Source organism: Drosophila sulfurigaster, chromosome 2L (genome assembly GCF_023558435.1).
Source record: "Drosophila sulfurigaster albostrigata strain 15112-1811.04 chromosome 2L, ASM2355843v2, whole genome shotgun sequence".
NCBI lineage: Eukaryota > Metazoa > Arthropoda > Insecta > Diptera > Drosophilidae > Drosophila > Drosophila sulfurigaster.
The window spans coordinates 6,072,440-6,100,175 of NC_084881.1; the positions used below are offsets into that span (position 1 = coordinate 6,072,440).

Consider the following 27,736-nt stretch of genomic DNA (forward strand, 5'->3'; position numbering starts at 1 on the left):
TTTAATGAACATACATATATTTGAGGAAATACCTATTTATTCAAATGAGTTTAATTTCTTTTACAAATTTCGTCTGCCAAGTTAGTTATCCCTGTCCTTTAACTATACAGTATTGATCTGTGAATGAACTTTTGTATTTTCTTTTCTTTAATTTTCAAAATAGTCGCCGCTCTATTGTGTGTTCACTTTTTTGTCCGTTGCTCAACATTTTTTTAAGGCTTGTCTCGTCGAATATTGTGTTGCTTTTGGTTGGTTTTGTTTTATGACTTTTTTGGCACGACTACAAAGCAAAGAATAAGTTTTAAGTTCAGTTTACAGTTGTGCCGTGTCATTCACATTTCATATGACCTCTAATTTTTTTGTAACAAACGTTTTTCGGTAAAGTTTTGTAAAATATATCTCTGAAATTGATCATGTTTTGTTATGTATTTGCTTGCAATTTTTGTTTGTGTAAATTATACTTCGGAAATTTATATAGAGTGAGGACAACTTGCTGTAGCAATAATACAGATGAACCGATTTGCAATCACATCAGCTCGTAACTTCAGCTAGTATTAATAGATCAATGCGGGAGATTTTGTCTAGAGAATTTAAGGAATATATATATAGTATTTCTCTAGGAAATTTAACTTCACCGAATTCATAAATGTATTATGTGAAAGGAAATGTATTTCTTTATGCCTAATAGAAATGAAGAGTTCCATAATTGATTTCTTAGTGTATCATAATTTGATCAAATAGCTATAATGCCCAATAGAAGAGTATATGAAACACATCAGAAGCCAAGAACAACAGGCGTGTGCTAAATTCAAATTTAGATTTGTGTGTCGACATGCGGTTTATTGTTGTTGTTACTGTGCCAAATACGTCTACAGATGTTTCTTCGACCGCATATACACAGATATGTATGTATGTATATTGTGTGCAGCCATTTACTACCGAATTTAGTCCGTCACTTAATGAAATTAAAAGAAAATTGCCAAACGCGCCAATTTATTAATGTTTATTGGAGGCAACATTTATTTTTTTCCTTATTGCAAATTGAAATGCACATAAATCGAACAATTTTCACAAAACTGCCGAAAATCAACCCCAATCTACAAAATTGGCGAGTCTTTGCGTTCGTTTTGAGTTAACATTGTATACAATGTTCTCTATTCGATATGCAAAATATTTCATATTGCGAATTATATTGAAGCTAGAATTATATATGCGCGTGCTTTTATTTCAGTTAATGTTTGAATACATTCTTAACATTCCCAATTGATTATTGTAGCGCACAGTTGTGCCTTTCAATTGTCGAAATACATTTTTTAAAAACAAATTAATTAAAAAAAAAAATTAGGTTCAGATATTTCATAATATTTTTAAATATATTGTTGCTAGTCCAAACTCATTTTTGATTTAGTCAAGCTCGATAGTAATTTAAAAGCGAAACCAAATGTGATCATCAGTTTCATGGCCTGCACAGTTCATTTGATTTATGATATGAACGCCGACCCATTCAAATAATTCTCCAGGGTCGTTGGGGACTGTTGAACTCTGGAGATCTCTGGGGAATATCGAAATGTTTGGCATCCGCCCCGATTTAAATTAATGTAATACAATAAATTCAAACAAATTTATATCGATCAATGCGTAGTTTATTGTAAACTATTCGCGTAGATTTATTTCGGGAATTTATTTAGAACTCAAGCTTGCAAGATAAATATTCATTCGATGATCGTATAAACTAACTTCGCATATCTTCAATTAGTTGGCGATTAACTATAAAACACCTCAAGAATAGTGCTCAGTTTCAATTGCTTGACAGACCGTGAACTTTGACGCAGTCCATCGATCACTTTTGGGTTTTAAACCCCACACAAACTCGGTTAAGTTGTGGACACTGTGCAGTCTCCCAATCTCCACTCGTTTGTCCCCAGCTCGACGTGACCTCGCGGTACTCTTTGAGCTTGCCGGGCCGTTCAGTTGATTGTTTGTGTTATTTTCGTTATTGTTATTGTTATTGTTGTCATTTTCGTGATATTTTACGCTTTGTGGCAGCTTTTAGCTTATCGGAAGCTTGAAATCAAGGGCGCAGTTTGAAGCACGCGTCTGTGGCACGACATCAGCTAAAGATTAGCCCTGGGCTAGTGTTGTGGGTAGGGTTTCTTGGTTTCTTGGTTGCTTTGTTTCTTGGTTTTTTGGGTTCGACAAACCTTTCATTGCTACTTACCACAAACTAACTGTCTTTCCCTGTTTCTCGTCTCGTCTTTTGCAGATGGTCATGGCTGTCGTAACTGATGGATCAATGTGGGCAACGGGCAACGGCACTGTCCAAAGGTGCTAATTGGTGAGAAAGCAAGAACTTCAATTGAACGGACACATTAAGCAAACGTAACCTCATGGTGTTGGCCCGCGAAGATGCCTTCAGCGAACTCCGAAGACTTGCGGCGAAAGTTTCTAATTGTGCAACAACAGCGCTCTGCACCCCCCCAACCTGGCCGGCGACAATCTCGCCCAGTCACAGGCCCAAGCACAGTCACAGCATCAGCCTCAGCACAGCCACAGCACAATGCCAACGACAGGGGCTCCTACACCACTCGGCGGGGGTGGCGGCGAACCCGAGCGCACCTACGTCTTTCCGGGCACCCATCAGGTGGGCACCGCGGCCGCAGGTAGCATGCCCAGTGGCCCTGGCATACCGGGCGTGGCAATCATATCCAGCCATGGCAACACCACCACCCTCAACCCCGCTGGCCATAGCCGTGGCGGCCATGCGCGATCAGTCAGCCATGGCGGTGGTGCTATTGTCGCTGTCGGCGCCGGCGGTCGGCCGATTAAGTCGGCGATGAAGGGCCACCAACGTGCCTTCTCGCAGGGACAGATTACGGACTCGCCGCCGGGCAGCGCTGCTCCCGCGGGTCGCGGCCACAGTCGCGTGGGCTCCAAAACAGATTTCATTCTGCCGCCGGGACACAAGGACGAGCCCGTGAGAGAGCGGGAATTTGGGCCCTCGGCGCCAAGCTCAGCCACCGGCGGACGTGGTCATTCCCGTCAAGCATCCCGCTCCGAATCCATCTACACCTTACGGCGCACCGAGGTGCCGCCCTGGTGGAAACGATTCACACTGTGCAACTTCAACAACAACGACAAGTTCGAGGAGCGAAGCTATCGCATGGTGGTGCCCAATCACACGGTGCCGCCAAAGACTCCCAAGCGAGAGCATCCCAATGGCCAGTTTGTGGGCAACAAGATACGCACAACAAAGTACACGCTGCTCTCGTTCATACCGAAGAATCTGCTGGAACAGTTCCATCGCGTGGCCAATTTGTACTTCATTTTCATCGTTCTGCTTAACTGGCTGCCTGCCATCAATGCCTTCGGCAAGGAGGTGGCCATGATTCCAGTGCTCTTTGTGCTGGGCGTGACGGCGGTCAAGGATTTGTTCGAGGACCGACGTCGCCGAGCGTCTGATAAGCGCATTAACAACACAACCTGCAGAGTCTATGATGGGTGAGTTTAAGTTTCCAATTACTGTTCTACATTATTCTACACTCATTACTAAAATGTATAACTAATATAATCATGAAAAACAAAAAACAAATGGTAACGAGTTTATTTTACTACCGTTTGGACTACACATTTATTTAGTTATAGTTAAGTATTTAGTTATTCCTTAGTTTAAGAAATTTAGTTTCAGATAAAGAGCAAACATATTAAGACAATTCTTAATATAATTTATTTCTATTGCATAGAACACTTTAATTTTGTTACGGATGCGTTCAACGCTTTTCAGAACAGATTGATTTACTAGTTCACATAAGACCAACAAATGTGAAGTAGCACATGTTGAGCTATTAACTTTAATTTTCATTTAAACAAGTCAGTTAATTAGTTGGGTTAAACACTAAAGTCTCAAAAGTGTCACATGGCAATCCCATTAAAAAAATTAGCACACAGCAATTCCATTTCGTAACTAAACGCGTCTTCTTGACCTCACTTAGCCTTTATACTTGCAAGTACTAATAAGATACTCACACATTTGATTTGTTGTGTGGAAGATCTCTTCTACTTTGTGCTAGTTTTTCTTTCTTTTTTTAAGTTTGCGACTGCAACTTTCCCTTGCCAAATCTAAAACAAAGCTATTCATCAGACGCGTACAAAATTAGTTGTAGAAAATAGAAAAACGTTACCAGCTTCCAGAAGCAGACAACTAGGGGATAGTTGTTGGTCAAGTCCCCCGGTAAATGTTTTCGTTGTTTGGTGAGGTTTGGATTGTTCATGCAAATTCTTTGTCCGCGATTTGTTCGCACAGATTATTTTAAAGCGCGATCTAGAAATCGATAAACAGCCGAAAAAAGCAAACAAAACAACAGCAAGAGCAAACACCAAGTAGTTAAACAGACGACAGACAACGCGACAAGCTGATACCCTAGCTTTAGATACTAGTTGAAGTGTTTATCATTATAAAAAAATATTGCATCCATAAACATGAATTCATTGGGTACACTAGAAATATATAGATTTGGAAAGTATAAGTATATGCGTGATAATCGTGTTGTCTCTAACTTTTTATAATCCGACCATCAAGTCTACTTTTAACGCGTCGTTTTTATGGCTACAGGGTATAGCAAACAAACAAACTTGCTAAACTTTCCCCTCGCAGTCAATTCGACTGTCTCTTGTTTCGTTCCTTCTTTCCCCCTCCTGCTTCTCACCTTGTCTGCGGGCTGAGTGTCCCACATTTGAGCGTCGTCGGCGGTTGTTGTTGGTCGGTAGACGGTAGTCGGTAGTCGACAGTTTTGTGGTTTTTGTGTTATTGCCCGCCTCAAGAGTTGCGTTTATTTATTTGCCTGCACGCGTTAACTTTCCAGCCAATTTACTTAGTTGCATTGCACGCGTAGCTCTTAATGCCCCCCTCCCCCACCTTCGTTCTTTGTATTTGCGTTTCCCTTCTCCCTCTCTTATTCATCAGCATTGATTTGTACCAGCGTTGGCTTCCATTTGTGTGTGTTTGCAGGCAACCATCCAACTGTTGTTCCTGCTTGTTGTGTCTAGTTTGTTGACCAATGAACTTAGGCTATTGTCGTTGCCAATTTTATTTGCATTTGCCATTTTGTTTTTATGCTCATGCTCTTTGCACAAATTGTCATAAGCCACGGTGATTTTTGTCGTTGCAAGCGCGTCATGCACAGTGGGACGACACGCTATGAAAATGTGCAACGTGAAATGTCAATTTAATTTGGTGGCATGTTATTGGAATTGCACACTAAATATATTTATTTATTTGGACGTTGCACTATGGGAAAAAAGTCGATTTTTTTGGCATAAACTCTAGTTTTAAAGATAAAAACTTGAAATTTGTTATATATACTATTAAGATTAATGTGTATATTCGGATTTTGTTGCTTTTTGAATCGGACCATTGCCTTCATAACCCCCACCCCCCACCAATAAATGTTTTTTAATATAACCAATGAAACATTTAATATTGGTTGATATTTGCTGATTTAAAATTTCATCAAATTGCTCGCCGTAAAGTTGTATTTGTATGTAGCTTCTTAGAGCATCTTCCGAGCGCCTGTTTTTCTCCCAAACTTCGAGAAGTGCAGCGTGTGGGAGCTCATCATTTGCTGGACATAAGTCATTTTTTTGAAGAAACGTGCAAAAAGTTGCAAAAATGATTAGTTTTATGATATTAAGGATACATTTGGTAATAACTTTGCGTTTTTACCTTTTTGCAACGTTGTGCCATTTATAAGTTATACACCACGGAACACAAACAAACTTGTTAGTTTTAAGCTAAAAAGATATACATATAAAACACTTCACAGTTGGACAACAAGTCATAATAATCAAAACATGTAATCTAAGATACATTTATAAATACCTTTGCTACGATTTGCCATAATCAGAAATAATAAATCAATTTGTTGCACCACAAAATAAACAGTGAAAGTTTGCAAAGATTTTTCACTAATTTAAGCACACTACAAAGTCAATCGAACAGCTGACTTTGTTCGTTTATCAACACTATGGTGTTGTTAGTAAAAAATCTTAGATAACGGTTCTTGGCTAATTAGGGTATGTAAATTCAAAAAATATATTTTATTTTTAAAAATAATTTGTAAAATAATTTGATTTTATGCCAAAAATATTGACTTTTTTCCTATAGTGCGTTGGCGTACTAATGGCAGTACCATCAAGTGGCCCAGCGATACCAAGCACGGGCTTGTTGACTCGCAGACAAAACAAAATACATTTGGGAAGAGCATGCATTAATAATAGTAATATTAATAAGATCATTTTAATGGAACAATAGAAAATGAAAATTTTCAAGTAAACGTTTTTAAAATTTCAAATAGAAGTGTATACGCTAATTTGGCTTTTTCTACTTAAATTTATTAAAAAAATTGAAGGACCATAATATAATATAATATTTTGTAGAGAAAAATGTATATCATAAATACAAATTTAAATTTACCACAGAACCACAAGCTATTATATTTGTGACAAATTTATAATTTTTGCTAATTTTACTATATAAGGAGGTATTTTTCGTTCGACTTTGTTAAGCTTCTTTGTGCAATATGTTACAATCTACTTATGCAGTTGTCTGATATTAAGTGAAATTGTATATCATTTAAAAATAAATACGTATCATTGCACTGTGCCAATCCGCCCACCGGTATTGGTACCGTTGTTCTCCATTGTGTTTCCGTGACTCGACTGTTGCTTTTGCTGTAGCTGTTGCTGTTGCTGCAATACGCCAGCCACGAGTTCCACAGTTGAATGCAAATGAGATTCATAAGAGTCTACCTGGTGAAATGGGCCCTGACTGGCTCTCAAGAGCCGGCAGCAAAGCAACAGGCCCATTAAAACAAATACCATCGCACATACACACAAACATATATACACCCACACCCATACCCAACTGAGGGCTGTTCAGCCAACGTCCAACATCGGCCCTGACCATCTCACGCTCTTACAAATTTCAGTTTGAATTCAAGACCATGTGCAATGCTTTAAATACGAGTGTGCACGAGTATGAATCACCCAGCAAGCAAAGTTAAGAGGGCTCTAAATTATGTGTCCAAAAGAGCCGATTTAAAGAGTGTTTTCTGAGTAGGCACATAAATAAGATCGTTTTCGGAGCGCAATCAGTGCATTCTAAACATCGACTCATAAAATGGTCTATTGTCTGAGCATATTCGGAGTTAAGTTAAGTAAGAACTGAGTTAAAACAGCGCTTAAGATAACGGAATGCAGATTTGCGATAATCGAGATCACAAAACATTTATTTAGTTTCTGCATTACGTGCCTTGCAAGTCGGTCGTGATTAGTGGACAATTAAAATATAAAATATACGTTAAGTTAATAATAAAACTGTGAATTTGAAATCCTAACTTTATAATATTTCAATTATTTTTAAATTTTTCTTCAAATTCTTTATATTTTTCTAATATTGTAATTTGTTGAATTAAATAAAAATTATATAAAGATCAATTTATCCACACGATTGTATAAACCAAAACGAGTCCGATAAGAATTTTTTCGGTGCGATTTAAGTGCCTAAAATTATACTATTATGAGTATTTTCGAGCGTTTTCAATGCTTGATTAGGAGGGTGAAAGCACTTATTTCTGTGTCAAAAAGAGTCATATTAGACTCAGAAATTGCCCTCTTAAAGTGCGACCGTTTTCACGGAAAAAACGCTCTTTCGGACTCTTTTTGGGCACTTTATGATGTAAAATGCTCATAAAAACTATCAGAAAACTGTCAGAAATCGCTCAAATTGCTTGCTGGTACCAGGCGCCTGTTTGAGTGTGAGTGTGTGTGCGTGTGAGTGTTTGTGCATGTGTCTGTGAGTTTATTTGCACTCTGCTGCTGCGGTTGTTGTTGCTGCTCCTACTGTGTTGACACAGCTTTGGCAGCTTTAATTGATCCCAATGACATTGTGCCCAGAACATGCACGATTATTTAATCTCATCTTAGGCAACAGCAGGAGGTTATTAACTTTATAATTGCAATATTATTTCATGCAAATTTCAAAATGATTATGGGGCCAAAAATTAAGAGTTTCTCTTATACTTTAAATCAGAATATTTACATATAATTAATTTCAAAAGCGTTTGAACCGTTCGTTCTATATTACGTGACAAAAATTATAATATCAGCCAATCGGAAGCAAACATACATATGTATATATTTAGACATATCCATAATATATAATCTGGCAAAACACACCTCCGAAAGCAATAAGTGCTGCTAATTGATGACAGACGATATATTTAAACCAAATTAAATAAAATACGCTAATTGAATATTTAGGATTTGTAAATTAATGTGAAGTGTCTGGAAGTCTGTTTTACTTTCAAATTGTATCTATTGAATCACAACAGTGACAAGTGTGTGCTTAATGAGTAAGCGAGATTCAACAATGAACTCAAATATTGCAAAATTCACTCTAGAGTCTAGACAAAGCCAAAGAATATCGCGACAATTCTTTAGAGTATTTCCAAAGCACATTGAACCTAAGCAATAACAAAGAGAGACGATTAGAACTTGAAGTGGTTCTACAACTGACCAGTTTTAGTCGGAGATACAGAGAATATGGTAGAAGGGTATTATAATTTTAAGTCTGCATTTTATACATTTTCATAAAATGCAAAATCTATAGCAATATGGTATATCCTTAGTATTTTAGCGGTATATTAATTTGCTTTTATTCACAATGGAAAGTGGTTATCTTACAGTCGAACATTCTCGAGTGTAGCTTTCTTACTTGTTTTTTCTATAGAGCAGTTGGTGAACATAAAAAATGCAGTAATTGAATCAGACGTTTTTCTAAATAAATTTAAAATCAGTTTTGATTTATTTGTTTACTTCCACATGCTGCTATCAAATCAAAAAAATCGTGTGCTGCCACTTTAGTCTATACTTAGAACAAAGTAACGAATATTGCCCACATTTCGCAACCAGTTTAAATTATTTCTAAATCAGCACCTACATACTTAATTGAACATTGCCAAGTATAAATATTCATAAGTGATTTCGAAATGCGAATAACTCAATGCCCTTATTATAGTTCTCTCCGGTATTGATAATACATTCGCCACGAGTTGAGTTCAACCGTAGTTGTTGGCATTGTCATGACATGGAATTCTGTTCTGTTCTGCAGCTGATTGTCGATATGCCAACAGTGCATGACTCGCTGCGTTGTTGTTGCGTTGCGAGCAGTGGAACTTGCAGTAAATAATAAACATTCGCCTCGTAACAGTTCAATTTAAATTTGCGCACCCATCGAGAATGCTGACACATGGGCAGAAATCCCGTTTCATTTCATTGATAGCAGAAAATATTGAAGAATTTATTTGTTTTATTGCAGATTTTGCGCGAAATGAATGCAATTAAGTAAGCCGATAAAATTAAAGATGTTCTCAGTAAGCGGAAATAGTGCGCATGAATTGAAAAATCCAAATTATTGTATAGCTTATCTAAACAAAAAATACAGTATTGAATCGATTTGATTTTGATTTTGGGTTTGGTTTGCTTACCCAAGGGTCTTGAAACACTTGCCAAGTTCACATAAGAAAAACTTGCGCCATTTGAGTGAATGCTTAAATCAAGCGTCACAACTTTTTCCCTAAAGTTTCAGATATCGAAGTTTATATGCATTATAGATGGCTTGTTCAAGTGACAATGCAATGTTTGCGCCACTGACAGCTGTCGCCTGTCCCAGAAAGTGTCGCTGCCAAGTGTGCACTTTCACCAAAGTCCCATTAATATTCTAAACTTGGGCAGTACAGCTGTCGCACTGGGGCATTGTGGCTCTAGACCAGGGCGTTTTAATTCACAGCTACTTCTGAGCACTCAAATCGCAAAGAATACGAAACGTAGCCAAGGTTGTGGGAAGAATTTGTCTAACAACACGCAGTGTGAGAAACCAAACATCAAGAACCACAAAAGAAGAAAAACAAACCTAACCAAAAACAATAAAGACTGAACTCCATCAAAGCCTCCAAAATACTAACCTTGAAAAGCATGCGATACAGCCATAAAACTGGCTATTAGTCGTGGCCTTTGTTGAAAATAACACAATGTTTATGCTGACGATAGTCATAGTCATCATCGTCGCATAAGCATGACAATTTAGTTAAACTCGCTGATAGTAAAGCTCCACCTGGGAGAACTTCTACCCCCAACTGTATGTGCGTTAATTTCATCAAACTTTGATCTCCGAATTTGGGTTAATAACTAGACGAAGCTGTCGTCGATGCTGCTGCTGCTGCTGCTGCTGGGTGACGAAAGGCCTGTCTGCTCTAACTTGGACCACGCCAGCAACCACATGACATTGAAAATGCTTCAATACAGCAATATGGCAATAGTGAAACGAGTTTTCAATACCCTTTAAACGAGCAGCGGGTAGAACCAAATTTTAATCTTTGATGACTATGAAATCACACTCTGTAGCTTTGTAAAACTACTGGATACATTTGAAATTCATCACGTATGAAACTATTCCTATCAGACTTGCGCTCTAAATGAGGGTATCTGCCGGTCAGCCTTCGCTAATTGAGGCCTGAGCTGCTGCTGCTGTTAAGCAAACCGGTTGGCAATCAACATTACTGGCTTCTGCCCCCAGATGTTGTCTAGTAAGAATCGCCAGAGGCAGCCTCAGTTCAGTTCAGCTTTAGCTGACGTTTGAAAACTTGGCGCTGTGCTGTCAGCTGGAGTTGATGTTCTTGGGCTATCTGCAGCTATCTGGTCAGAACTCAGTCGGCGGCTTTTAAAGTTTCATTTACGAGTACAGAGACAACGAGTTCAAGTCCGGCTGTCTAATGGCTGTGTTAACAAACCCGCGACCATTATCTCTCTTAGCCGACTTTTGTGTTTGTCTTTTGACGTGCAACAGTCGATGAGAAGAAGCATATATACATACGTACATTTATGTATATGGTTCTTCCAAGATTCACATTCTATTAAGTACTTACATTCGTGATCATTTAGAACTTACATCGACTACGTGGATTATTGACAAGTAGCCGACAAATGTCAGTCAAGCTATGCCATCTCGGTCTCGTAACTCGAGTGGTTTATCGTCTCGAGTTTGCACCTGTTATAATATTAACACAACACCCATGTTGTCATCAGATCAAAGTCATTCATATAGTATATCTAGATATAATAGCTACAACTGTAGCTGAGTGGCATACTTTCAAGATTTCAAAACGATCAAATATTATATCACTTGCTTCATTCACTCAATATCGTGTTGAGGTCTTCGCTTCTCACATTCCAAAAATACTTGTAATATTTATTGCGAAATACTTTTAAAAGATAGAAGACTACTTCCGTAGATTGATTGTATTTTAATCTATAAATCTACTTGACAAAAACTTGCTGCATTTCAGCTTGCAATCTCAGTTTTACCATTTAATAATCATCGTAATGTCTGCATTTTACATATTCGTTATAATTGTGCTCAACTCGGTCTCAACTGATTATTTCCTAATCTTTTTTAAAGACCCTCCCTTCCTTTCTCAATACTTATTCAGAGAATAACGCATGTTGTTCAGTGTCTGAATGACACTAATTGTTAGTTTCAACCCGTGATTGAACTTGCTTGAACAAAGGCCCCCATTTGTAAGTTTTCTATACAGACAGTCCATATACAGAGTTGGACTATTTCTATTTCCATTAGAGGCTCCCAAAGTGGTGCATACATATGTTGATTATGTACGTGTATGTAGATATATAATCGAGAGCAATGCAAACAATTAAATTTCTTATTTGACCTCTGAGGTATATCAATTGAACTGTAGTAACATAAATACGATTACCATTAGTTTACTTCAATGAAACTACAACTTTGTGTATAGGGAATTTGCATCTTCATAAGGTGTAATTTTTGTACTACTATTTGTAATTTTGAAAAGTGCAAACTGATGTCAAGTTTATTAGATACAGATACTCAGATATACGCTCCACATAGAAGATAGGGGAATTTCCACAGGCATTCAACTCACAACTTCCAGGTGCCACCGAAAAGTCAAATGGACACGAAAAGGTCTCCCTCTCTCTCTCTTTCTTTCTTTCTCGCTCTCCCGACAACAGCGAATTGCTCTAGAGACCCATAATCAGAAGTCTGTCAATGGGCATTCACTCATTACTGGCAAGCAAAAGTTGGCCTTTCCCAATAATTGACCTTTCTTACTTTGTTGTTATTGTTATTGGTGTTGTGGTAATTGCGCATGGGTTGCGCCAACATTCCACCAAACATTGCCATCGACAACAGCAACAACAAAACAACAACAACAAATCAAGCACTGACCACTGAGAGACTGCGTTATTAATTATTAATTTGGGCGCTCAATCGAACTGGGGAAGGTCCAACGATAATTGTCTCCATATGTGTATGCTTGTCTGGCTTGGTCTCTTCCTACTCCACCCCTCTACCCCTCCTCCTTCCCCTTTTGCCACCGTCGCGACCGTTAGTCTGTCTATTGTCAGTGTTGCCCCAACATTGCGTGCAACAAGCTAATTATATGGCAAAATTGTCTTTTCATTTCGAACGCGTTTGAATTGCAGGAATCGTTGATCGTAGCAAGCGGAGGGTGGGCAAGTGGGAGGGGCTGAAATAGGTCTAACGGCTTCAGTAAAGCAAAACCGTAACGCCCACCGCCCCCATCTTTTTGGGGGAAATGGGCAAGTGCCCGAATAGCGTTTACATGATTGATTCATGCGCGGCGGCTTTTGGCCAAGTTAATGAAGCGCCGCAATCGAATTCATTTTGCAGTGCTTTGCGAATTGTTTGGATTTGAGGGAGGCAGAAAAGCGAACTGCAGGTGGGCAAACTTTAGAAAATGTATTACAAAATCTTACTGCGCGATTATTTATTGTAACACATTTAATTGTTCTACCAGGAAGCATTTCGTTGCATTCCGTTTTCATTACTCATATGTAATAATAATATTATTACTCAATATGTTAAACATGTTAAACATATTATTTTGAATTTGTGGCTCTAACTTTTATGAGTGTTAACAATTTACGAGCATCATATTTATTGATGTTTTCGTTCATGAATGATTGCAGATTGATGCATTTTAAGAAAGGAATTATAAAGTACAGAATATCAAGAGAGTATTGTACAGTATTGAGCATAACTGAGAGAGTGTGATTATGTTTTTGTTTATCCGTCGTATTACACTTTAAAATATAAATTGTACATTTCTTAGTTAATATTCTAACAAAGCAACTCTTACTACGCATTTAACTGGCTTTATTGCTTTCACTCCGTAATTTCCTAATATTCATCATCTCTCGACTCTGAACTTAGACATGACACGGCATAATTATTTTGCACCAGTTGACATTGCCCTAATTGCCCAGGCAAATATGATATGTTTATAGTGTGTGTATGTAAATGGGAATGGAATGGATCAGCCCAATTAATGCTCTGCTGACTGCGCATACCCATTAAATATGTGCTAATTTACTATAAACCGAATAAAGTCCCTCCTGCTGTGCTCTGGCTTTCCCAACAATCAGCCATCTCGGCTGCTTTCGGGTTTACCCTCGCTATCAGCTCATTACATCTATCATACGTGTTGGCGTTGGCGTTGGGTCGATATGGTCCCCGGTTGCCCAAAGTCAAGGTTCAGCGCTAGAAGGTGTTCAATACTGTCTACTGTCTAGCCTGAGGGAGTTTCGGCCTACAACCAATGTCCATAACATAAGTATCGCCTGGTCAATATAGGGCTAATGTTTACTTAGCCCTCTGGGGATTTCAGCCGAAACTGCGTTTATGGTCTTTACTTACCTTAGCTATGGCTATTTTATTGACTCGTGCTCTGAACCTGAACCATAGCCATGCGCATGTGCTTACTTCTGGCTGCGTTAAATGAACCTTAAGTAAACGTTCGTCCTGACGTTCTTAGAACGCATAGTAATAACAATAACAGTATCCAGCCCACATGACCCACTTTAACTAACATAAATTTCTAAGTGTGTATGTGGTGCATGTCCACATCCAAGATGGGGAAAGGCCAGTATGAAGAGTACAACGCAGCTGCGTGCCTTAAAGTAATATCGTAGATGTTGAGAAACACTAACTTGGGGATATCCAAAGAAATGTATTGTGGGAATATATTCAAAACTTTAGCACGTAATCGGACTTACAATGAGCAAAAGTAACAAATTCAAACACCAAGTTACTTTGTATCCTTTAAGATTCCCTCACTCCAAATTTATTTCACTCTTCTGAAATGAATAAAAATCGCAAGAAAATCCCTGCAATTATTTATTTAATTTGAATAAAAACCTTGGCAATCCGTCGACACGGGGCGGATCAGTGTTAACAGAAGTGATTGATGCAGTTAGCACGTTTAATGAAGGGAATTTTCATTTGGGTAAAACCTTTTTGTTTTTGGGTGCCTAGCTTATGAAAGGGTCAGACCGTAGACTTAAACGTAGACGGCATCATCTGCAGGTGATGAATAATAAAAGAACTGCGTAGTCCCGAGATAGCCCACAGGCAGTTAGGACCTCATCCATAATGTAACTTGGTTGTTGAAGGAATGCGGGGGACGATGAAAAAATCAAGTACGAAAATGCGGATTTGCGTGAGTTTCGCTTTCGGTTTGCGTCGCGTTTGTTTTGCAAATAATTTAGCAATCAACGGGACCATTATCATCGAGTTAAAGTCGCATTAATTTTGCATTTCACTCAAACGCCCCATAAATTGAGGCAACTCATCAAAGATTCAACATTCAGCAACTTTGGCGCTGCCTTCGATGTTGGTAAATAGATGTCGCCTTTTGGGCCAATTAGATGACATGCAAGAAACCTAGAACTTTACTAAACTTATTTCCTTCCATTTAGTCTTGGCACAAGTCGTGTCTCTTCGTAACTGCCTTAAAGCAAAGTTCGTTGTGTCTGGTAGGTGAATCGGCGGACAGCCTTGTTAATCGACTTGACACTTACAAATGGCTTGTCACGCGCCCGCCCCAGTTGTCACCTTGATTACAGTAGTCCCGCATCCCCTCGATCTCAAGGTTTATGCATCGATATTTACATATGTACTGTATCTGCTGTGGACTAGCGACACGACGCGACGAGAGCTTGACCCACATCCCGAGTGAAAGTGAAACACTCATGCGAGAGGTGTGTTAATTTTAGTCCGAGTTTCAGCTTGAGTCAGTGCCAAAGAATCTGATATGAAATGAAATGAAAGCGAAACAAACACTAACAGAAAGGATAGGTTCATTGGCAAAGATTAAACATGATCAACAATTTTTCAAGTAGCCTAAAAGTATCAATTCAAAGGTAGTTGTATTGTTAAATGTAAAGAAAACACATGAAACGATATCAGAATAAAAGTCTACGATATTCTTGAAGACTGTCGATGACTATCAAACTTTCGACTCTCAATATTACATAGTTGAATCACATTTGCTCGCATTTATATTTCACTATGTTGTAAATGGGAATTGCATCATTCATTCATTATGCTGTAAACTGCATTCCTTATATCAGCAATTGATTGACGTGCCGTAAAAAGTAAAAATAATAATAAATATGATTAATTTTATGATGCGAAGGTGTCGACATAAACAGGAATACACTTCTTGAGAAAGACGGCCGCAATGTGATATCTTATCGGGCAGGTTGAACGCAGACCAGATAATGTCTTGAACTCAGTTAATTGAAAATAATTCATGAAACTAAAAAATAATGCTTATTATTAAAATGAAAACGGGTAAACAAAGCAAGACACAACTTTGTGCATGATTCTCGTGTAATGCAATTACAAAATTACTGTTAAATGAAAGAACCAAATCAACAATAGCAATAAACAGAACTATACTTTTATAATTACAATACAAAGACACAATGCATGTGTGTGTGTGTGTGTTAGTGTGTCGGAGTGGTCGGTAAATTGTGTTAGAATATGCAATCTCGCTAATGACCCAATTAAAATGATGGCAAAGACTTTCACCGGCCGACAATGGAAGTCCACGCATATCCGCATTGTCATTCTCCCACTTCGCCGACATTTATTGAATGCGCGGGATTGGGAGCAGGCTTTAGGGTCATGTGGGGGAGCTGTCATTTTATAACAGCAATCTGAAATTCAAGCAAGGCAAGGACATGGCGAACACGAATGCCAGGCAGCTAGGCAGTCAGTACTGACAGGCAGCAGGACGTCGGGTCAGGATCGGATCGGTTTACCCCTGACACGCGAAGCATGTCGTAAATTACATTTGTATATCCCGTAAACATCAAAATGTCTATAGAACCTTTGGTAATGTAGACGAACCAAAAAATCAAAAATCCAAATCAATATTTAATTTTAATATTCTAAAAGCTTACCAAAAATAATTCTTGTTGTTAACTGAATGTCGAGTAATTAAAAGAATTCGAGAGTTATAAAAAACATTTTCATTATGCTGTGGGGTATCTGGCAGCCGAGCTTCCCTGCTTAGCCATAACAATTTGCAAAGTGAACTTCAGCTAAAGCGAATCCGACCTGGCCCTGTGACGTTTCTTTCATAAATATCTAAGTAGCTGCATGACAACCGCATGACGCCATCATTTCATTACGAGTCGGAATCCTGGCTAGGCAGGGTCGGCCATTTTGTAAGCTTTCAGCATGATTCAAGGTCGCCACGGTAGCAGGAGCCGATCCGCTGACCTGGCTTGCCTTGGCTTGGGTAATGGGAAAGGGAAATGGGGAAAAGGGAAAGGGGAGGCACGTTAGCCTTGCCCAAACTATTACTATATTCTGCAATTTTCTTGTTACTTTACCAAGCACTTCGTTCACTTCGCTATCTCTAATGGGGTTGGCCTTGACTCTATTTACCCAGCTGTCTATCAATATTGTGGACTGTATCCTATTCCCCTTCCGTTCCCGTCCCATCGAATCCCATTTCCGTTCACTTCTACTCGCATGCAAATTATCTTGCGTGGCCTCATACGACAATATGAATAATTGACAGTTGAATTGGACAATCATTAATGTTGTGCATGACAGGCTATATAACATCTAAGTATCTCTAATACTGCGTTTCGCATAATACTTTGCTGACTAATTCGAATAAACTAAGCTCTCGACAAGCACGTCATTTCCCTCTCTGATGCGACTCACTTATAGAAACGCAGCGATATTTCAAGAATGACTATAAAAATGATTAAGCTGAAAAAATGTATTCTTATATGATTAGATTAATTTTTATTATTAAAGTGATTGGAATGGCTTCGCAGATTTAATTCGAATTCAATATAACGAAACACGAATGAAATTTAGTTCAGAGATTTAAAGAATATTTATAGATATCAATTTAAAATATTATATGCTAGCGATGCACACAAATTTTAATCAGATTATATAACATCGTTTGGTTTATACGATATAGTTAAGTGATATAAGTATGCTTCTTTAAAATTAAGAGAATAATTAAATGAACATCATCAGCTATATGTAGTCATATAGGAAATGTTCTTTAATGCTTCACTCACTTTTTCAGATAGTTAAACCAGGTGATTAAGTAAATAACAATTAAAAACTACGAAACATAAAAGAGCAATTACTTGATTTCAATGAGTAATTCCAATGAATTATTTTATTTTCCATGATTCAACCTACTTGCTTATATCAACGATTCTTCTTGCACTTGAAAACAATTAGAGATACCTTAAGTATGGTATTTATGATCACATTACGCAAACTAATGATCGTTAATCTTTGATCTCTTCAGAGAAACGGAGCACTATAAACGAATCAAATGGCAAGATTTGCGTGTCGGCGATATAGTCCATCTGTCGAACAACGAGACGGTGCCCGCCGACATTCTGCTGCTGCGCACGAGTGACCCCAAGGGGGTCTGCTATATTGACACATGCGACTTGGATGGCGAAACAAATCTGAAACGCCGTGAGGTATGTGAATTGCTGGTGACAGTGGAGAAGGAGAAGGCATTAGGTTATCTCTACCTATTGCTGCTGACTCTTCAACATTCATCTACGTCTACGTGAGAGATATGAAATTCATTTCTTAATGGCATTTTATATAATTGGCAGGTAGTACGTGGCTTTACGGAAATGCAGAATATATTTGTGCCCAGCAAGTTTATGAGCTGCGTGGAGGCGGATGCTCCAACAACAAAGCTGTATAGATTCCATGGGGCCTTAATACATCCAACTGGAGAGCGTGTACCCATATCGACCGAGTGCCTTTTGTTAAGAGAAAGCAGACTGAAGGTAAATTCCAAATACTGCGTGCATCGGCTTTGTTTATAAATTAAATATGTTTTGGTATTTTAGAATACGGACTATGTCGAAGGCATTGTTGTCTATGCCGGGCATGAAACAAAGTCCATGCTGAATAACAGTGGTCCAAGGTACAAGCGCTCCCAGGTGGAACAGCAAATGAATATTGATGTGATATGGTATGTACAATATACAAATACATACATATAACAAAATACCACAAATACCGCAAAGAAACACACAAATCAAAACCAATGCATACGCTTTGGTATGCCCAAAAAATGAGACGATAAACTTAAATTTTAGATTAATCTAGTACATATAAGATATAGTGATGATATTCCAAAAGCATATTAAAAAGAGGGGAAAAACATAATCTTAAAAAGAAACTTCGAGCACGTAACTTTTCTGAAACATTTCTTACATACAAATTTTTTACACTTTTTTATACTAATTCTTATTTTAACGTTCAGTTTGATTATAAAGGGAATGGAAAAAGTAACTTAATAATAAGTAATAATTATAAATTAATAATTAATAATAATTAATAATAATAATAATAATAATAATAATAATAATAATAATAATAATAATAATAATAATAATAATAATAATAATAATAATAATAATAATAATAATAATAATAATAATAATAATAATAATAATAATAATAATAATAATAATAATAATAATAATAATAATAATAATAATAATAATAATAATAATAATTAATAATTTTCTAATTTCAAGTTGATTATTATATTCATTTCTAACTTTTATCAGTTTAGATAAACAGATATATAGTAGAGTTATTATTGCCAGTCTGTTCATCAATGCAATTACTTAATTAATGTAGTAACATAATTTATTTATTTATTCTCGTCACAGGTGTGTGATAATATTGTTGATCCTTTGCGTTGTTGGCGCCATCGGCTGCACCATGTGGCTGCGCTCCTTTGTTAACTTTCCCGTGCCCTATCTGCCGTTCACGGTGAACCCTCCCTATGAGGGCATGCTTACCTTTTGGACGTACATCATCATTCTGCAGGTGATGATACCGCTTTCGCTGTACGTGACCATTGAGCTATGCAAGATACTGCAGGTGTTTCACATACACAACAACATCGATCTGTATGACGCGGACACCAACAAACAGACGGAGTGCCGTGCCATGAACATCACCGAGGAACTCGGCCAGATACAACATATCTTCTCGGATAAGACGGGTACACTCACCGAGAACAAAATGATATTTCGACGCTGCGTGGTCAACGGTGCCGATTACAATCATCCGCCCTCTGAGCTGGAGAAATTGTACGCGAAGCCGGGAGCGCCGGCTCCTCCGCTGATACCCAACGAGACGCTGGTCGATGACATGACGCAATTGGGCGGCGGCACATATCTGACAACAAACGCGCAGCGGATTCAGGAGTTCATGGTCGTGATGGCCATTTGCAACACGGTGATTGTGAGTGCTGGGCCGCATCGTGACCTCATGAATGCCAGCGGCTTTATTGAGCTCAACCAGAGTGGCAGCACACCGGCAGTCGTCAATACCACGACAACTCCTCTGAAGCATGTGCGGTCACGGAGCAAACTGCTGACCACCACAACGACGACGACGACCACAACCATAATAAATGGTGGACCACAGCCGGCAGCAATGGTTATGCCAGCGGATCGATATACACGGCTGGCCGAGTCGCGATCTGTGACACCATCACCGCCGCCCAATCTGCTCTTCGCCATGCCCGCACAGAGCCATCAGCCAACTCTGTCGCCGATCAGCAGCTCGCCAGAGTCCACGCCCAATTCGGAATCGCCTTCGCCGCCGATGAAGAACAAGGCGATCTCGAACAGCATTTCACCGACGGGCCGAGCCAAGGCTGTGATCAATTCCAAGATCACTAGCCTCGCTACATTTCTGAATGCCAAGACACAAGGCAAGCGTCTCAAGATCAAGTGAGTTTTTAACCGACTAGCTTACATTTTACCATTTTACCAAATGAAACCTCTTCCATTTCTTGTTACAGCCAAACGAAGACGCAAACTTTTTATAGAACCGCCGATGGACGTCCTCTGTATGAGGCCGAGAGTCCCGATGAACTAGCGCTGGTCAATGCTGCTTATAGCTACGACTGCTGTCTGCTAAATCGTAGTCCCAACCACATCTTGGTGAGCATGCCATCGGCAGGAGCCACAGTTGAGTATGAAATACTCAAGATACTGCCCTTCGACTCCAGCCGGAAGTGCATGTCCATTGTGGTCCGTCAAACAGGCACCCAAGAGATAGTGCTCTACACTAAGGGTGCCGATAGCACCATTATGCCTATCCTGGCGCCCTGTGCTCAGAACAGTCCCGAAGGTATGTGGCAACAATAATGGAATGATTGTCAACATTTGCTAAATTTGTGCTCTTTAAGGTATTCTGCGTGAGCAGACGCAACAGCAACTAGATCGCTATGCGAGGGAGGGTCTACGAATCTTGGTGATGGCGAAGCGTACCCTAAATGCATCCGATTATACGGATTGGTGGGCACGCCACCAGGAAATTGAAATGTCTTTGGAGAATCGTGAGCGACGACTGCGCGATTCATTCGCCAAGCTAGAGAGCAATCTGACGCTGCTTGGCGCAACTGGCATTGAGGATCGCTTGCAGGATGGTGTGCCCGAGACGATAGCTGCCCTGCTTTCGGCGGGCATTTCCGTGTGGGTACTAACTGGTGACAAACCGGAGACAGCCATAAATATTGCTTACTCGGCAAAGCTCTTCACCCAGCAAATGGAGCTGATCAAGTGAGTGCAAACTTACGAAGCTTGACACAATGGATTTCATTTTAATTTACACTCTTAGATTGACTGCTCGTTCCCGTGATGCTGCTGAGACGGCAATTAATTTCTATCTGACGGATTTGAGGAATGCAAAAGCGACAAATTCGACAAGTTATAGCTTAGCACCTCGCAGCAAACCACGAGCTTTGGTTGTAGACGGCAAGACGCTTACCTTTATTCTAGATTCCAAGTATGTAATACTTTTCAAACCCGATCAACGGCTTCAATTAAACGTTTTTGTCTTGTAGGTCGAAGCTTATTTTGCCCTTCCTTAAGCTTGCCAAAGGATGCGCTTCGGTGCTCTGCTGTCGATCGACGCCACTGCAAAAGGCGTATCTAGTCAAGGTGGTGAAGGAGGAGCTCAATCTACGTACACTTGCCATTGGTGATGGTGCCAACGATGTCTCCATGATACAGATGGCCGATGTGGGTGTGGGCATCTCTGGCCAGGAGGGAATGCAAGCTGTAATGGCCGCCGATTTTACACTTTCACGCTTCCGTTATCTGGAACGCCTTCTGCTCTCGCATGGATACTGGTGCTATGATCGCCTTGCCCGCATGATACTCTACTTTTTTTACAAGAATGCGGTAAGCAGCACATTTGATATACTGTGACTAATTCGTATTCTTATCAATTAACTGACTCTTGCTTTTCAGACATTCGTTTTTCTAATATTCTGGTATCAATTGTACTGCGGCTTCTCGGGAGCTGTGATGATGGATCAAATGTACCTAATGCTCTATAACTTACTCTTCACTTCACTGCCGCCCCTGGCGATTGGTGTTTACGATAATCGAGTACCAGAAGACTTGTTGTTAAAGAATCCATATCTTTATAAAAATGTAAATCGCAAATCATCATTTGTCAAATGTGAAAAATAATGAACATTAATTTTGTAGGGTCGGGTGGGCCTTGTCTACAGGCCACATGACTTTTGGGTGATATTACTGGATGCCCTCTATCAATCCCTTGTCATATTCTTTGTGGCTCTATGTGCCTATGCGGAAAGTGATGTGGGAATCTGGGAATTCGGTACCACAATCACGGCAAGTTGTCTATTTGTCAATTTAGTACACTGCGGCATTGAGATCCGTTCATGGGTAAGTTTAACATAAATTGTACAACCTCAATCACACTCTAGAAATATTTTGTGGCGTTTCAGACGGTGCTACATGTCATTTCGATAGTGGTCAGTCTAGGCTCTTTCTATATCTTCTCTGTCGTGTACAATTCGATGTGTGTCAAATGCTTTGGACTGCCCTCCACCTACTGGGTCATCTTTAAGTGCTTTGCTTCTTCAGTTCATTGGCTGGTCATCCTACTTTCCACTGTGGTTGCTGTGCTTCCTCGGTAAGTAATTCTTATTTATGTATTTACATTAGAGACACTCTAATCGTTCGACTCTGCCTTATAGACTGCTCCTGACAACACTACGCACCACCTTCTGTCCCGACGACAGCACCAAAGTCATTCTACAGAGCAAACGTGAGCGCAGCAGAGGTGAGGGTTTGTTAGTTACATGGTCGCGCTCGACGTCAGCCTCATCAATCTATAGGTAAAAGGCACAAAATATATAGAAAAAGTTCAATCTCGTAGTAGCTTTTGCACGATCTTATCACTATGAATTATTTACTTAGCATTGCATGAAGATTTTATGATTTTTGTTATGATTTTGTGTCCTTTTATTTATACATTGTTATATTTGCTCCCAGCCTAGATCGTTTTTAATTGTAAATTTCTTACAGAATCGCCGATTATGGGTCTAAGAATCAGATTATAACAACGATAACCTGATCCACCGCCAAGTTGCAACATTCGCGACCGCAACAAACGACACTCACGAAGAACTTGAAAAATCACAACCCTATACTTAATACACATGTGCTTTCAGTTTAAAAATGTGGCCTTTCGACACCGATTAATATTTACTTTAGTTTAATTTAATTTAGTTAACCAACTGCAACTCTCTAGTTTCTGAAATTCAATTCTGAAAGCATAGAAATACTTAGTAGAAATTTAGATTGATTATTCCTTGTAATGATATTTGTTAGAAACATACAATGATTATTATTAACACATTTAGTTACAATCTTTGCCTTAATATTAAAACGCATCAATGAGAAGTAATTACAACAATTATATATGTTTAGAAATGTATAATATATTTAACATAATTTATGAATATTTATTTGTACATAAGTAACAATTATGTATATCTGTCTATGTGTGTACGTATTTGCCTACCTATATTATATGAAGCGCCAGCCACCTAATCAATTAGAGTAATCAAAGCACTTGCGACGCAATTATTATTAAACAAAACAAACTGATAAAAACATTACAAAATTTAAAACACTAAGATTGCGTACAAAATATATGAATGATGTATGCGAATATCATAAAAAAACACAAAACAAAAAAATATAAATAAAAACGATATCTTTAAATACTGGACAATTCAAACCGAACAGAACTTGAACGTTCAGTGTTCGTGAAAAGGCTGTGATTCTACACTCATGAGAAATATAACTATGTATAAGCGAAATACAAATATACTTTAGGTTCATAAATTCAAGTATTATAACTCAAACACACATCCTTCTCTTTGGTTTGCTGTCATAACAAATTGAATTTTCTACTTTTTTAATTTTATCCAATGACATCTATGCATACATACATACATATGTATGACATCTGTATCCATTAATTATACTAAACTATTTACCTTAATTGATTGTATGTAGATCGTTTCAACGGAGAACAATATAACAACAATTACATAAAACATAAATGCAATAACTTAGGGTACGTTACAACAAATAAAAAAACAACAAACAAACAAAATTAGCTGAATATTTACATTGTTGAAAAGCAAAAAAATCATTTAATGAAATAAATGTATATTTACTTAAAAAAAACAAATGTCTTGTTCTATTTCTATAACATTCGGAAAGAATTCCAACCATTTAGTAACATACTCCGATCATTTTGACTATCAATCAAAAAAATTCGAGTTTTTCTTTTTTTATATAAATATATTTTATTGAAAGTGTGACGTAAAAAATATAATTTAAATCTTGAATTAAATATGTACTCAATACATTCTTATTGTAACTAGTAATAGCTTATAAATCAACAACTATAATATCCCCGAGAATTTGAAACTACACGATAGGTAAAAGAGTAACAACAAAACACATGGCATCTATCGCGATGACTAGGACTGATTATCCCTGCTGGCCACACCAAGATTACAATTACCAAGAAAGTCGAGCTCATCACTTTTCGCGATGACTCGCCCTATATCATAGGGCGATAAGGCTAACTCCACGTTGGATGCGGCGGGAGGCAGCGTCTCTATTGCATGTGACTGCTGCTGCTGCAACTGCAGCTTATTACTCGCTGCACGGCGTACTAGTTTTTCGATAAACATTTGTAACACATGGGCTAGCAATGTGAGAGCTAACGACTGCGAAACTCCCGGTACACACTGCTCCGTATCGAGGACAATGCCAACATCTTTACACATGTCGCGCACAAGCTGTGTTGCAGCTTCAAGTTTCGACGGTGGCGGTAAATATAGCGTCTGATGGTTATTAGGATTATTATGAGGAATGCTTGGTGGTCTGGGAATTCGCGATGTAGATGCATCCAATCCAAGCACATCGACTAATTGCATTTCCTCCACTTGTTCAACACGGCATTGCAAGCGTTTTGCGTTTCCAGTTAGCCAATTGTCTAGGCGGGTTCTTGTGCTAAGAGTGCAAAATGTTTGAAACTGTTGATGCGGCTCCTCCTTCAGTTGCTGCTGGACCCGCTCTGATAAAGGAGTTAGCGCAGATGTTGTTTTATCCCGGGTAACACAAAGCATTTTCAGGGGCGGCGTGTAGCCATGGAGACGCGCAAAGGCGACAATCTCACGTACGCTCCAAAAGTATTCCTTGCCTGTCGAATGCAGATGCTGCAAGCGCTGGTGATGACGCATGCAACGAGACAAAAGGCGACCGCGCATAATCTCGTAGAAACGTTGACGCAACGCAGGTTGAACCAAAAACGCTGACATTGTCTGAGTGCCAAATACATATTCGCTACTTGAGAGACCAGTCAATGGCAATCGACGTAGCAGAAATTCAACGGCAGTGCGCATACTCTGGAATTGAATGCCATTAAACACCTGCTCCAAGCGTAGGCGTTGGCTTTGTGGCACAACTGGCATTGACAGTGCCTCGTCACTACTCATGTTGGCATAGCCGTGATCATGTTGAATACACTGTAGAATGTGCCACCGCTTCGACAACTGCTGCGCTGGCTGTGGCTGCTTAAGCAAGCTAAGCTGTGGCTTCAGCAGCGATTGCTGTTTGGCTGCTTGCTTTAGTTTTGACTGCAGGGGATCAATGATGTAGAGTTTGCCAGCCTTCTGGAACACTACGTTCTTAACTTGGCCCTTATTGTGTCCATTATGCAGCTCATGCGGATTTCTATAAGTATTTGCGTTAACGGACATGTGAGCATTCAGACTGGCTGCTGGCGAACGCATATTGAAGGTTGTATCCATGGAATTGAGGCGGGTATGCATTTTGATGGGCGTAACGGGTGTGGGTTGTGCTTTTTTAGGGCTGCTAAGCTTCAATGGCTCCGATACAAGAACAGTAGGTTCAATTTGCTCAATGTCGTCGCTTAATTCGATCTTATTGATGCAAGCAAATAAATTATCATCGAGTTCCTCCTTATTTTGAGTTATTGATATCGTTCGCGGCTTCGAGCTATCCGCCATCAAATGCAAAGCAGGAGCAGAAGCAGACGTAGATGGCGCTATAAGTGGCTCTCGCTTGATTGCTACGGGTGCAGTTGTCGTAGATGTTTCAGGTGGAGCAATCGCATCGGCACGAAGCCAAACCTCAACTATGGTCTCCCCGCCCATTGTGTGCAATCCACACATTGTTTTGTCCAGTACAATAGTATGCATTAGTTGAACGGGCTTTTGTTGCAAATGTTCCTGGAAGTAGAGCTGAATGCGCATGGGAAACTCTCCCCAGCCCCGACGTGAAAGCTGAAAGGGCGGAGAGTGCACGTCCACAATATCGTTGGGTCGATACGAATGATGCAGTTGAAAGCGTACCTAAAAGCAACAACATAATTAATACAAACACAATTGTGACGTCTTTAACTTACTTTTTTAAGATACGTCTCCATTGGATGAGGCAAATTCTTGGCCTGGACATAGACCAGCCACTTGTACGCCAATCCCTGACTGCCTTGCGGTTCATAGTCTGAACCACCGATGTACTTCGAGGTATTGCCTATCACAAAGTGGAATTTATTCTTGTTATTTAAGCGTGAGGTATTCAGGGCCGGCACAGAGCTGGAGTCAAGTCCTCTTCCCAGTAGTTGCTCCTGTTCACGCTTGTATGCTTGCTTGCTGGTGCAAGGTTGCTCATCACAGCTAACTTCATTCGTCTTCTTCACCTTATCCTGTGAATGGTCCGTGACAATACCTTTTTCTCGTATTTTCATCTGCCGCCGACGTTCTGCTCGTCGATGCGCTGGATTTCTTAGCCGAATTGTCTGTTTGGCCAAAGTGGCGGCTGTTCGCTCTGGCAGATGCAATTGAATGGGAGCAGGACGTTTGCCCACAATCTTCTTGATGGCCGGATGCAATGCTAGTTGCGCACCATTGTGTTCGGCACCATCGCCGAACAATGTGTCACTCGAGCGTATTCTAGCGACATCGGCTGCTGACAGCGACACCTGCTGCTTCTTATAGTACTCGCTGACCACATGGTAGCGTAACTTGTCCAGTAGCTGCCGCGCCTGCAGCAATCGACTGTCAATCTCGCTCAACTGCTGTTCCTTGAGGTTCAACTCCTTCTGGAATTCAGCTCGCACAATATCCTCAATACGTTTCAGTTGTGCCGCATTCTCTTTTCTCCGCGGTGAGTTATCGATTGCTACATCCTGCTGCTGATCACAACATTCGTCATCCGAGTTGTAGATTTGCTCTAGCTTTACGCGTTTCTCCTTTGAGGTATCGACACTTTGGCTAGGGTAGCCAAAACCATAATCCGGATCATGGTATTCGCTATGCTTACGTTTCTTTGGCGTTGTCGTTGTCTTCGACGGCGACGCCGTAGAATTCTCCATGTGCGTTGTGAGGTGGCACAACTAACCGCGGGTGTCTTATCACCTAATTACAAAATAAACCTTCTGAAAAACACTTATGCGCTGTATTTTGCTCATTTATGCCGCTTTTGGAGGCAAATTACCAAGCTCGAGAGCTAGATAGTTAGTTGATAAATAAACGCGGAAAATGTTTAATAAACATTGTTTATGCTGCGCAGCGTGACCGCACTTGTGATATCGAAATATACCAAGCGACTTAACAAAAATATACTAGTATTCAACCATCGATTGAGCAAGAACATTCCTTATCATGTAATCATTAATTTTTTTGTAATGAAAATCAAAAATAAATGACCGTTAGGAAGAAACATCCAATTTATGCAAAACTAAAGTGGAGATGATATGTTTTACATTAATTTATACAACGTTATATTATTATTATTTTTACAACTACTAACCGATATATATCGTGCAACGCATTGGGATGTTGTTCATCTCTAAGACGACGCACCTTGAATTGCTCAA

General features: G+C 39.4%; 3 protein-coding genes across 3 annotated transcripts in view; 2 read left to right on the forward strand and 1 right to left on the reverse strand.

The window, feature by feature from the left end:
* Nucleotides 1-13,134, forward strand: part of LOC133835046 (male-specific sperm protein Mst84Dd) — an 80,585-nt gene extending 67,451 nt beyond the window's left edge. The window contains exon 3 of the mRNA XM_062264905.1: nt 13,120-13,134. The gene's annotated coding sequence lies outside the window, so the exon portion shown is untranslated. The remainder of the gene's footprint in view (nt 1-13,119) is intronic.
* LOC133834997 (phospholipid-transporting ATPase VA) overlaps nt 1-23,525 on the forward strand; it is a 31,295-nt gene extending 7,770 nt beyond the window's left edge. Inside the window, 15 exon segments of the mRNA XM_062264826.1 lie at nt 2,264-2,472; nt 2,474-3,498; nt 17,748-17,928; nt 18,070-18,249; nt 18,313-18,437; nt 19,147-20,220; nt 20,292-20,623; nt 20,682-21,054; nt 21,113-21,280; nt 21,339-21,678; nt 21,748-21,933; nt 21,991-22,191; nt 22,254-22,441; nt 22,506-22,591; nt 22,837-23,525. Coding sequence (XP_062120810.1) covers nt 2,407-2,472; nt 2,474-3,498; nt 17,748-17,928; nt 18,070-18,249; nt 18,313-18,437; nt 19,147-20,220; nt 20,292-20,623; nt 20,682-21,054; nt 21,113-21,280; nt 21,339-21,678; nt 21,748-21,933; nt 21,991-22,191; nt 22,254-22,441; nt 22,506-22,591; nt 22,837-22,871 — 4,560 coding nt within the window. The 5' untranslated portion in view covers nt 2,264-2,406 and the 3' untranslated portion in view covers nt 22,872-23,525.
* On the reverse strand, nt 23,117-27,527 carry LOC133835002 (uncharacterized). Its single transcript, XM_062264835.1, has 2 exons — nt 26,264-27,527; nt 23,117-26,210 (listed from the first exon to the last, which is right to left on the reverse strand). Exons 1-2 carry the CDS (start codon nt 27,230-27,232, stop codon nt 24,309-24,311), a joined length of 2,871 nt encoding a protein of 956 aa, XP_062120819.1. The 5' UTR covers nt 27,233-27,527; the 3' UTR covers nt 23,117-24,308.
* Between the last annotated feature and the right edge of the window lie 209 nt (nt 27,528-27,736).

What these genes read in the sequence shown, in the direction of transcription:
- LOC133835002 (XM_062264835.1), bottom strand. Translation starts at nt 27,232, where the DNA reads ATGGAGAATTCTACGGCGTCGCCGTCGAAGACAACGACAACGCCAAAG. An exon ending in TGGAGACGTATCTTAAAAAA is followed by an intron (nt 26,211 to 26,263) that starts GTAAGTTAAAGA and finishes TGTTGCTTTTAG; the next exon opens with GTACGCTTTCAACTGCATCA.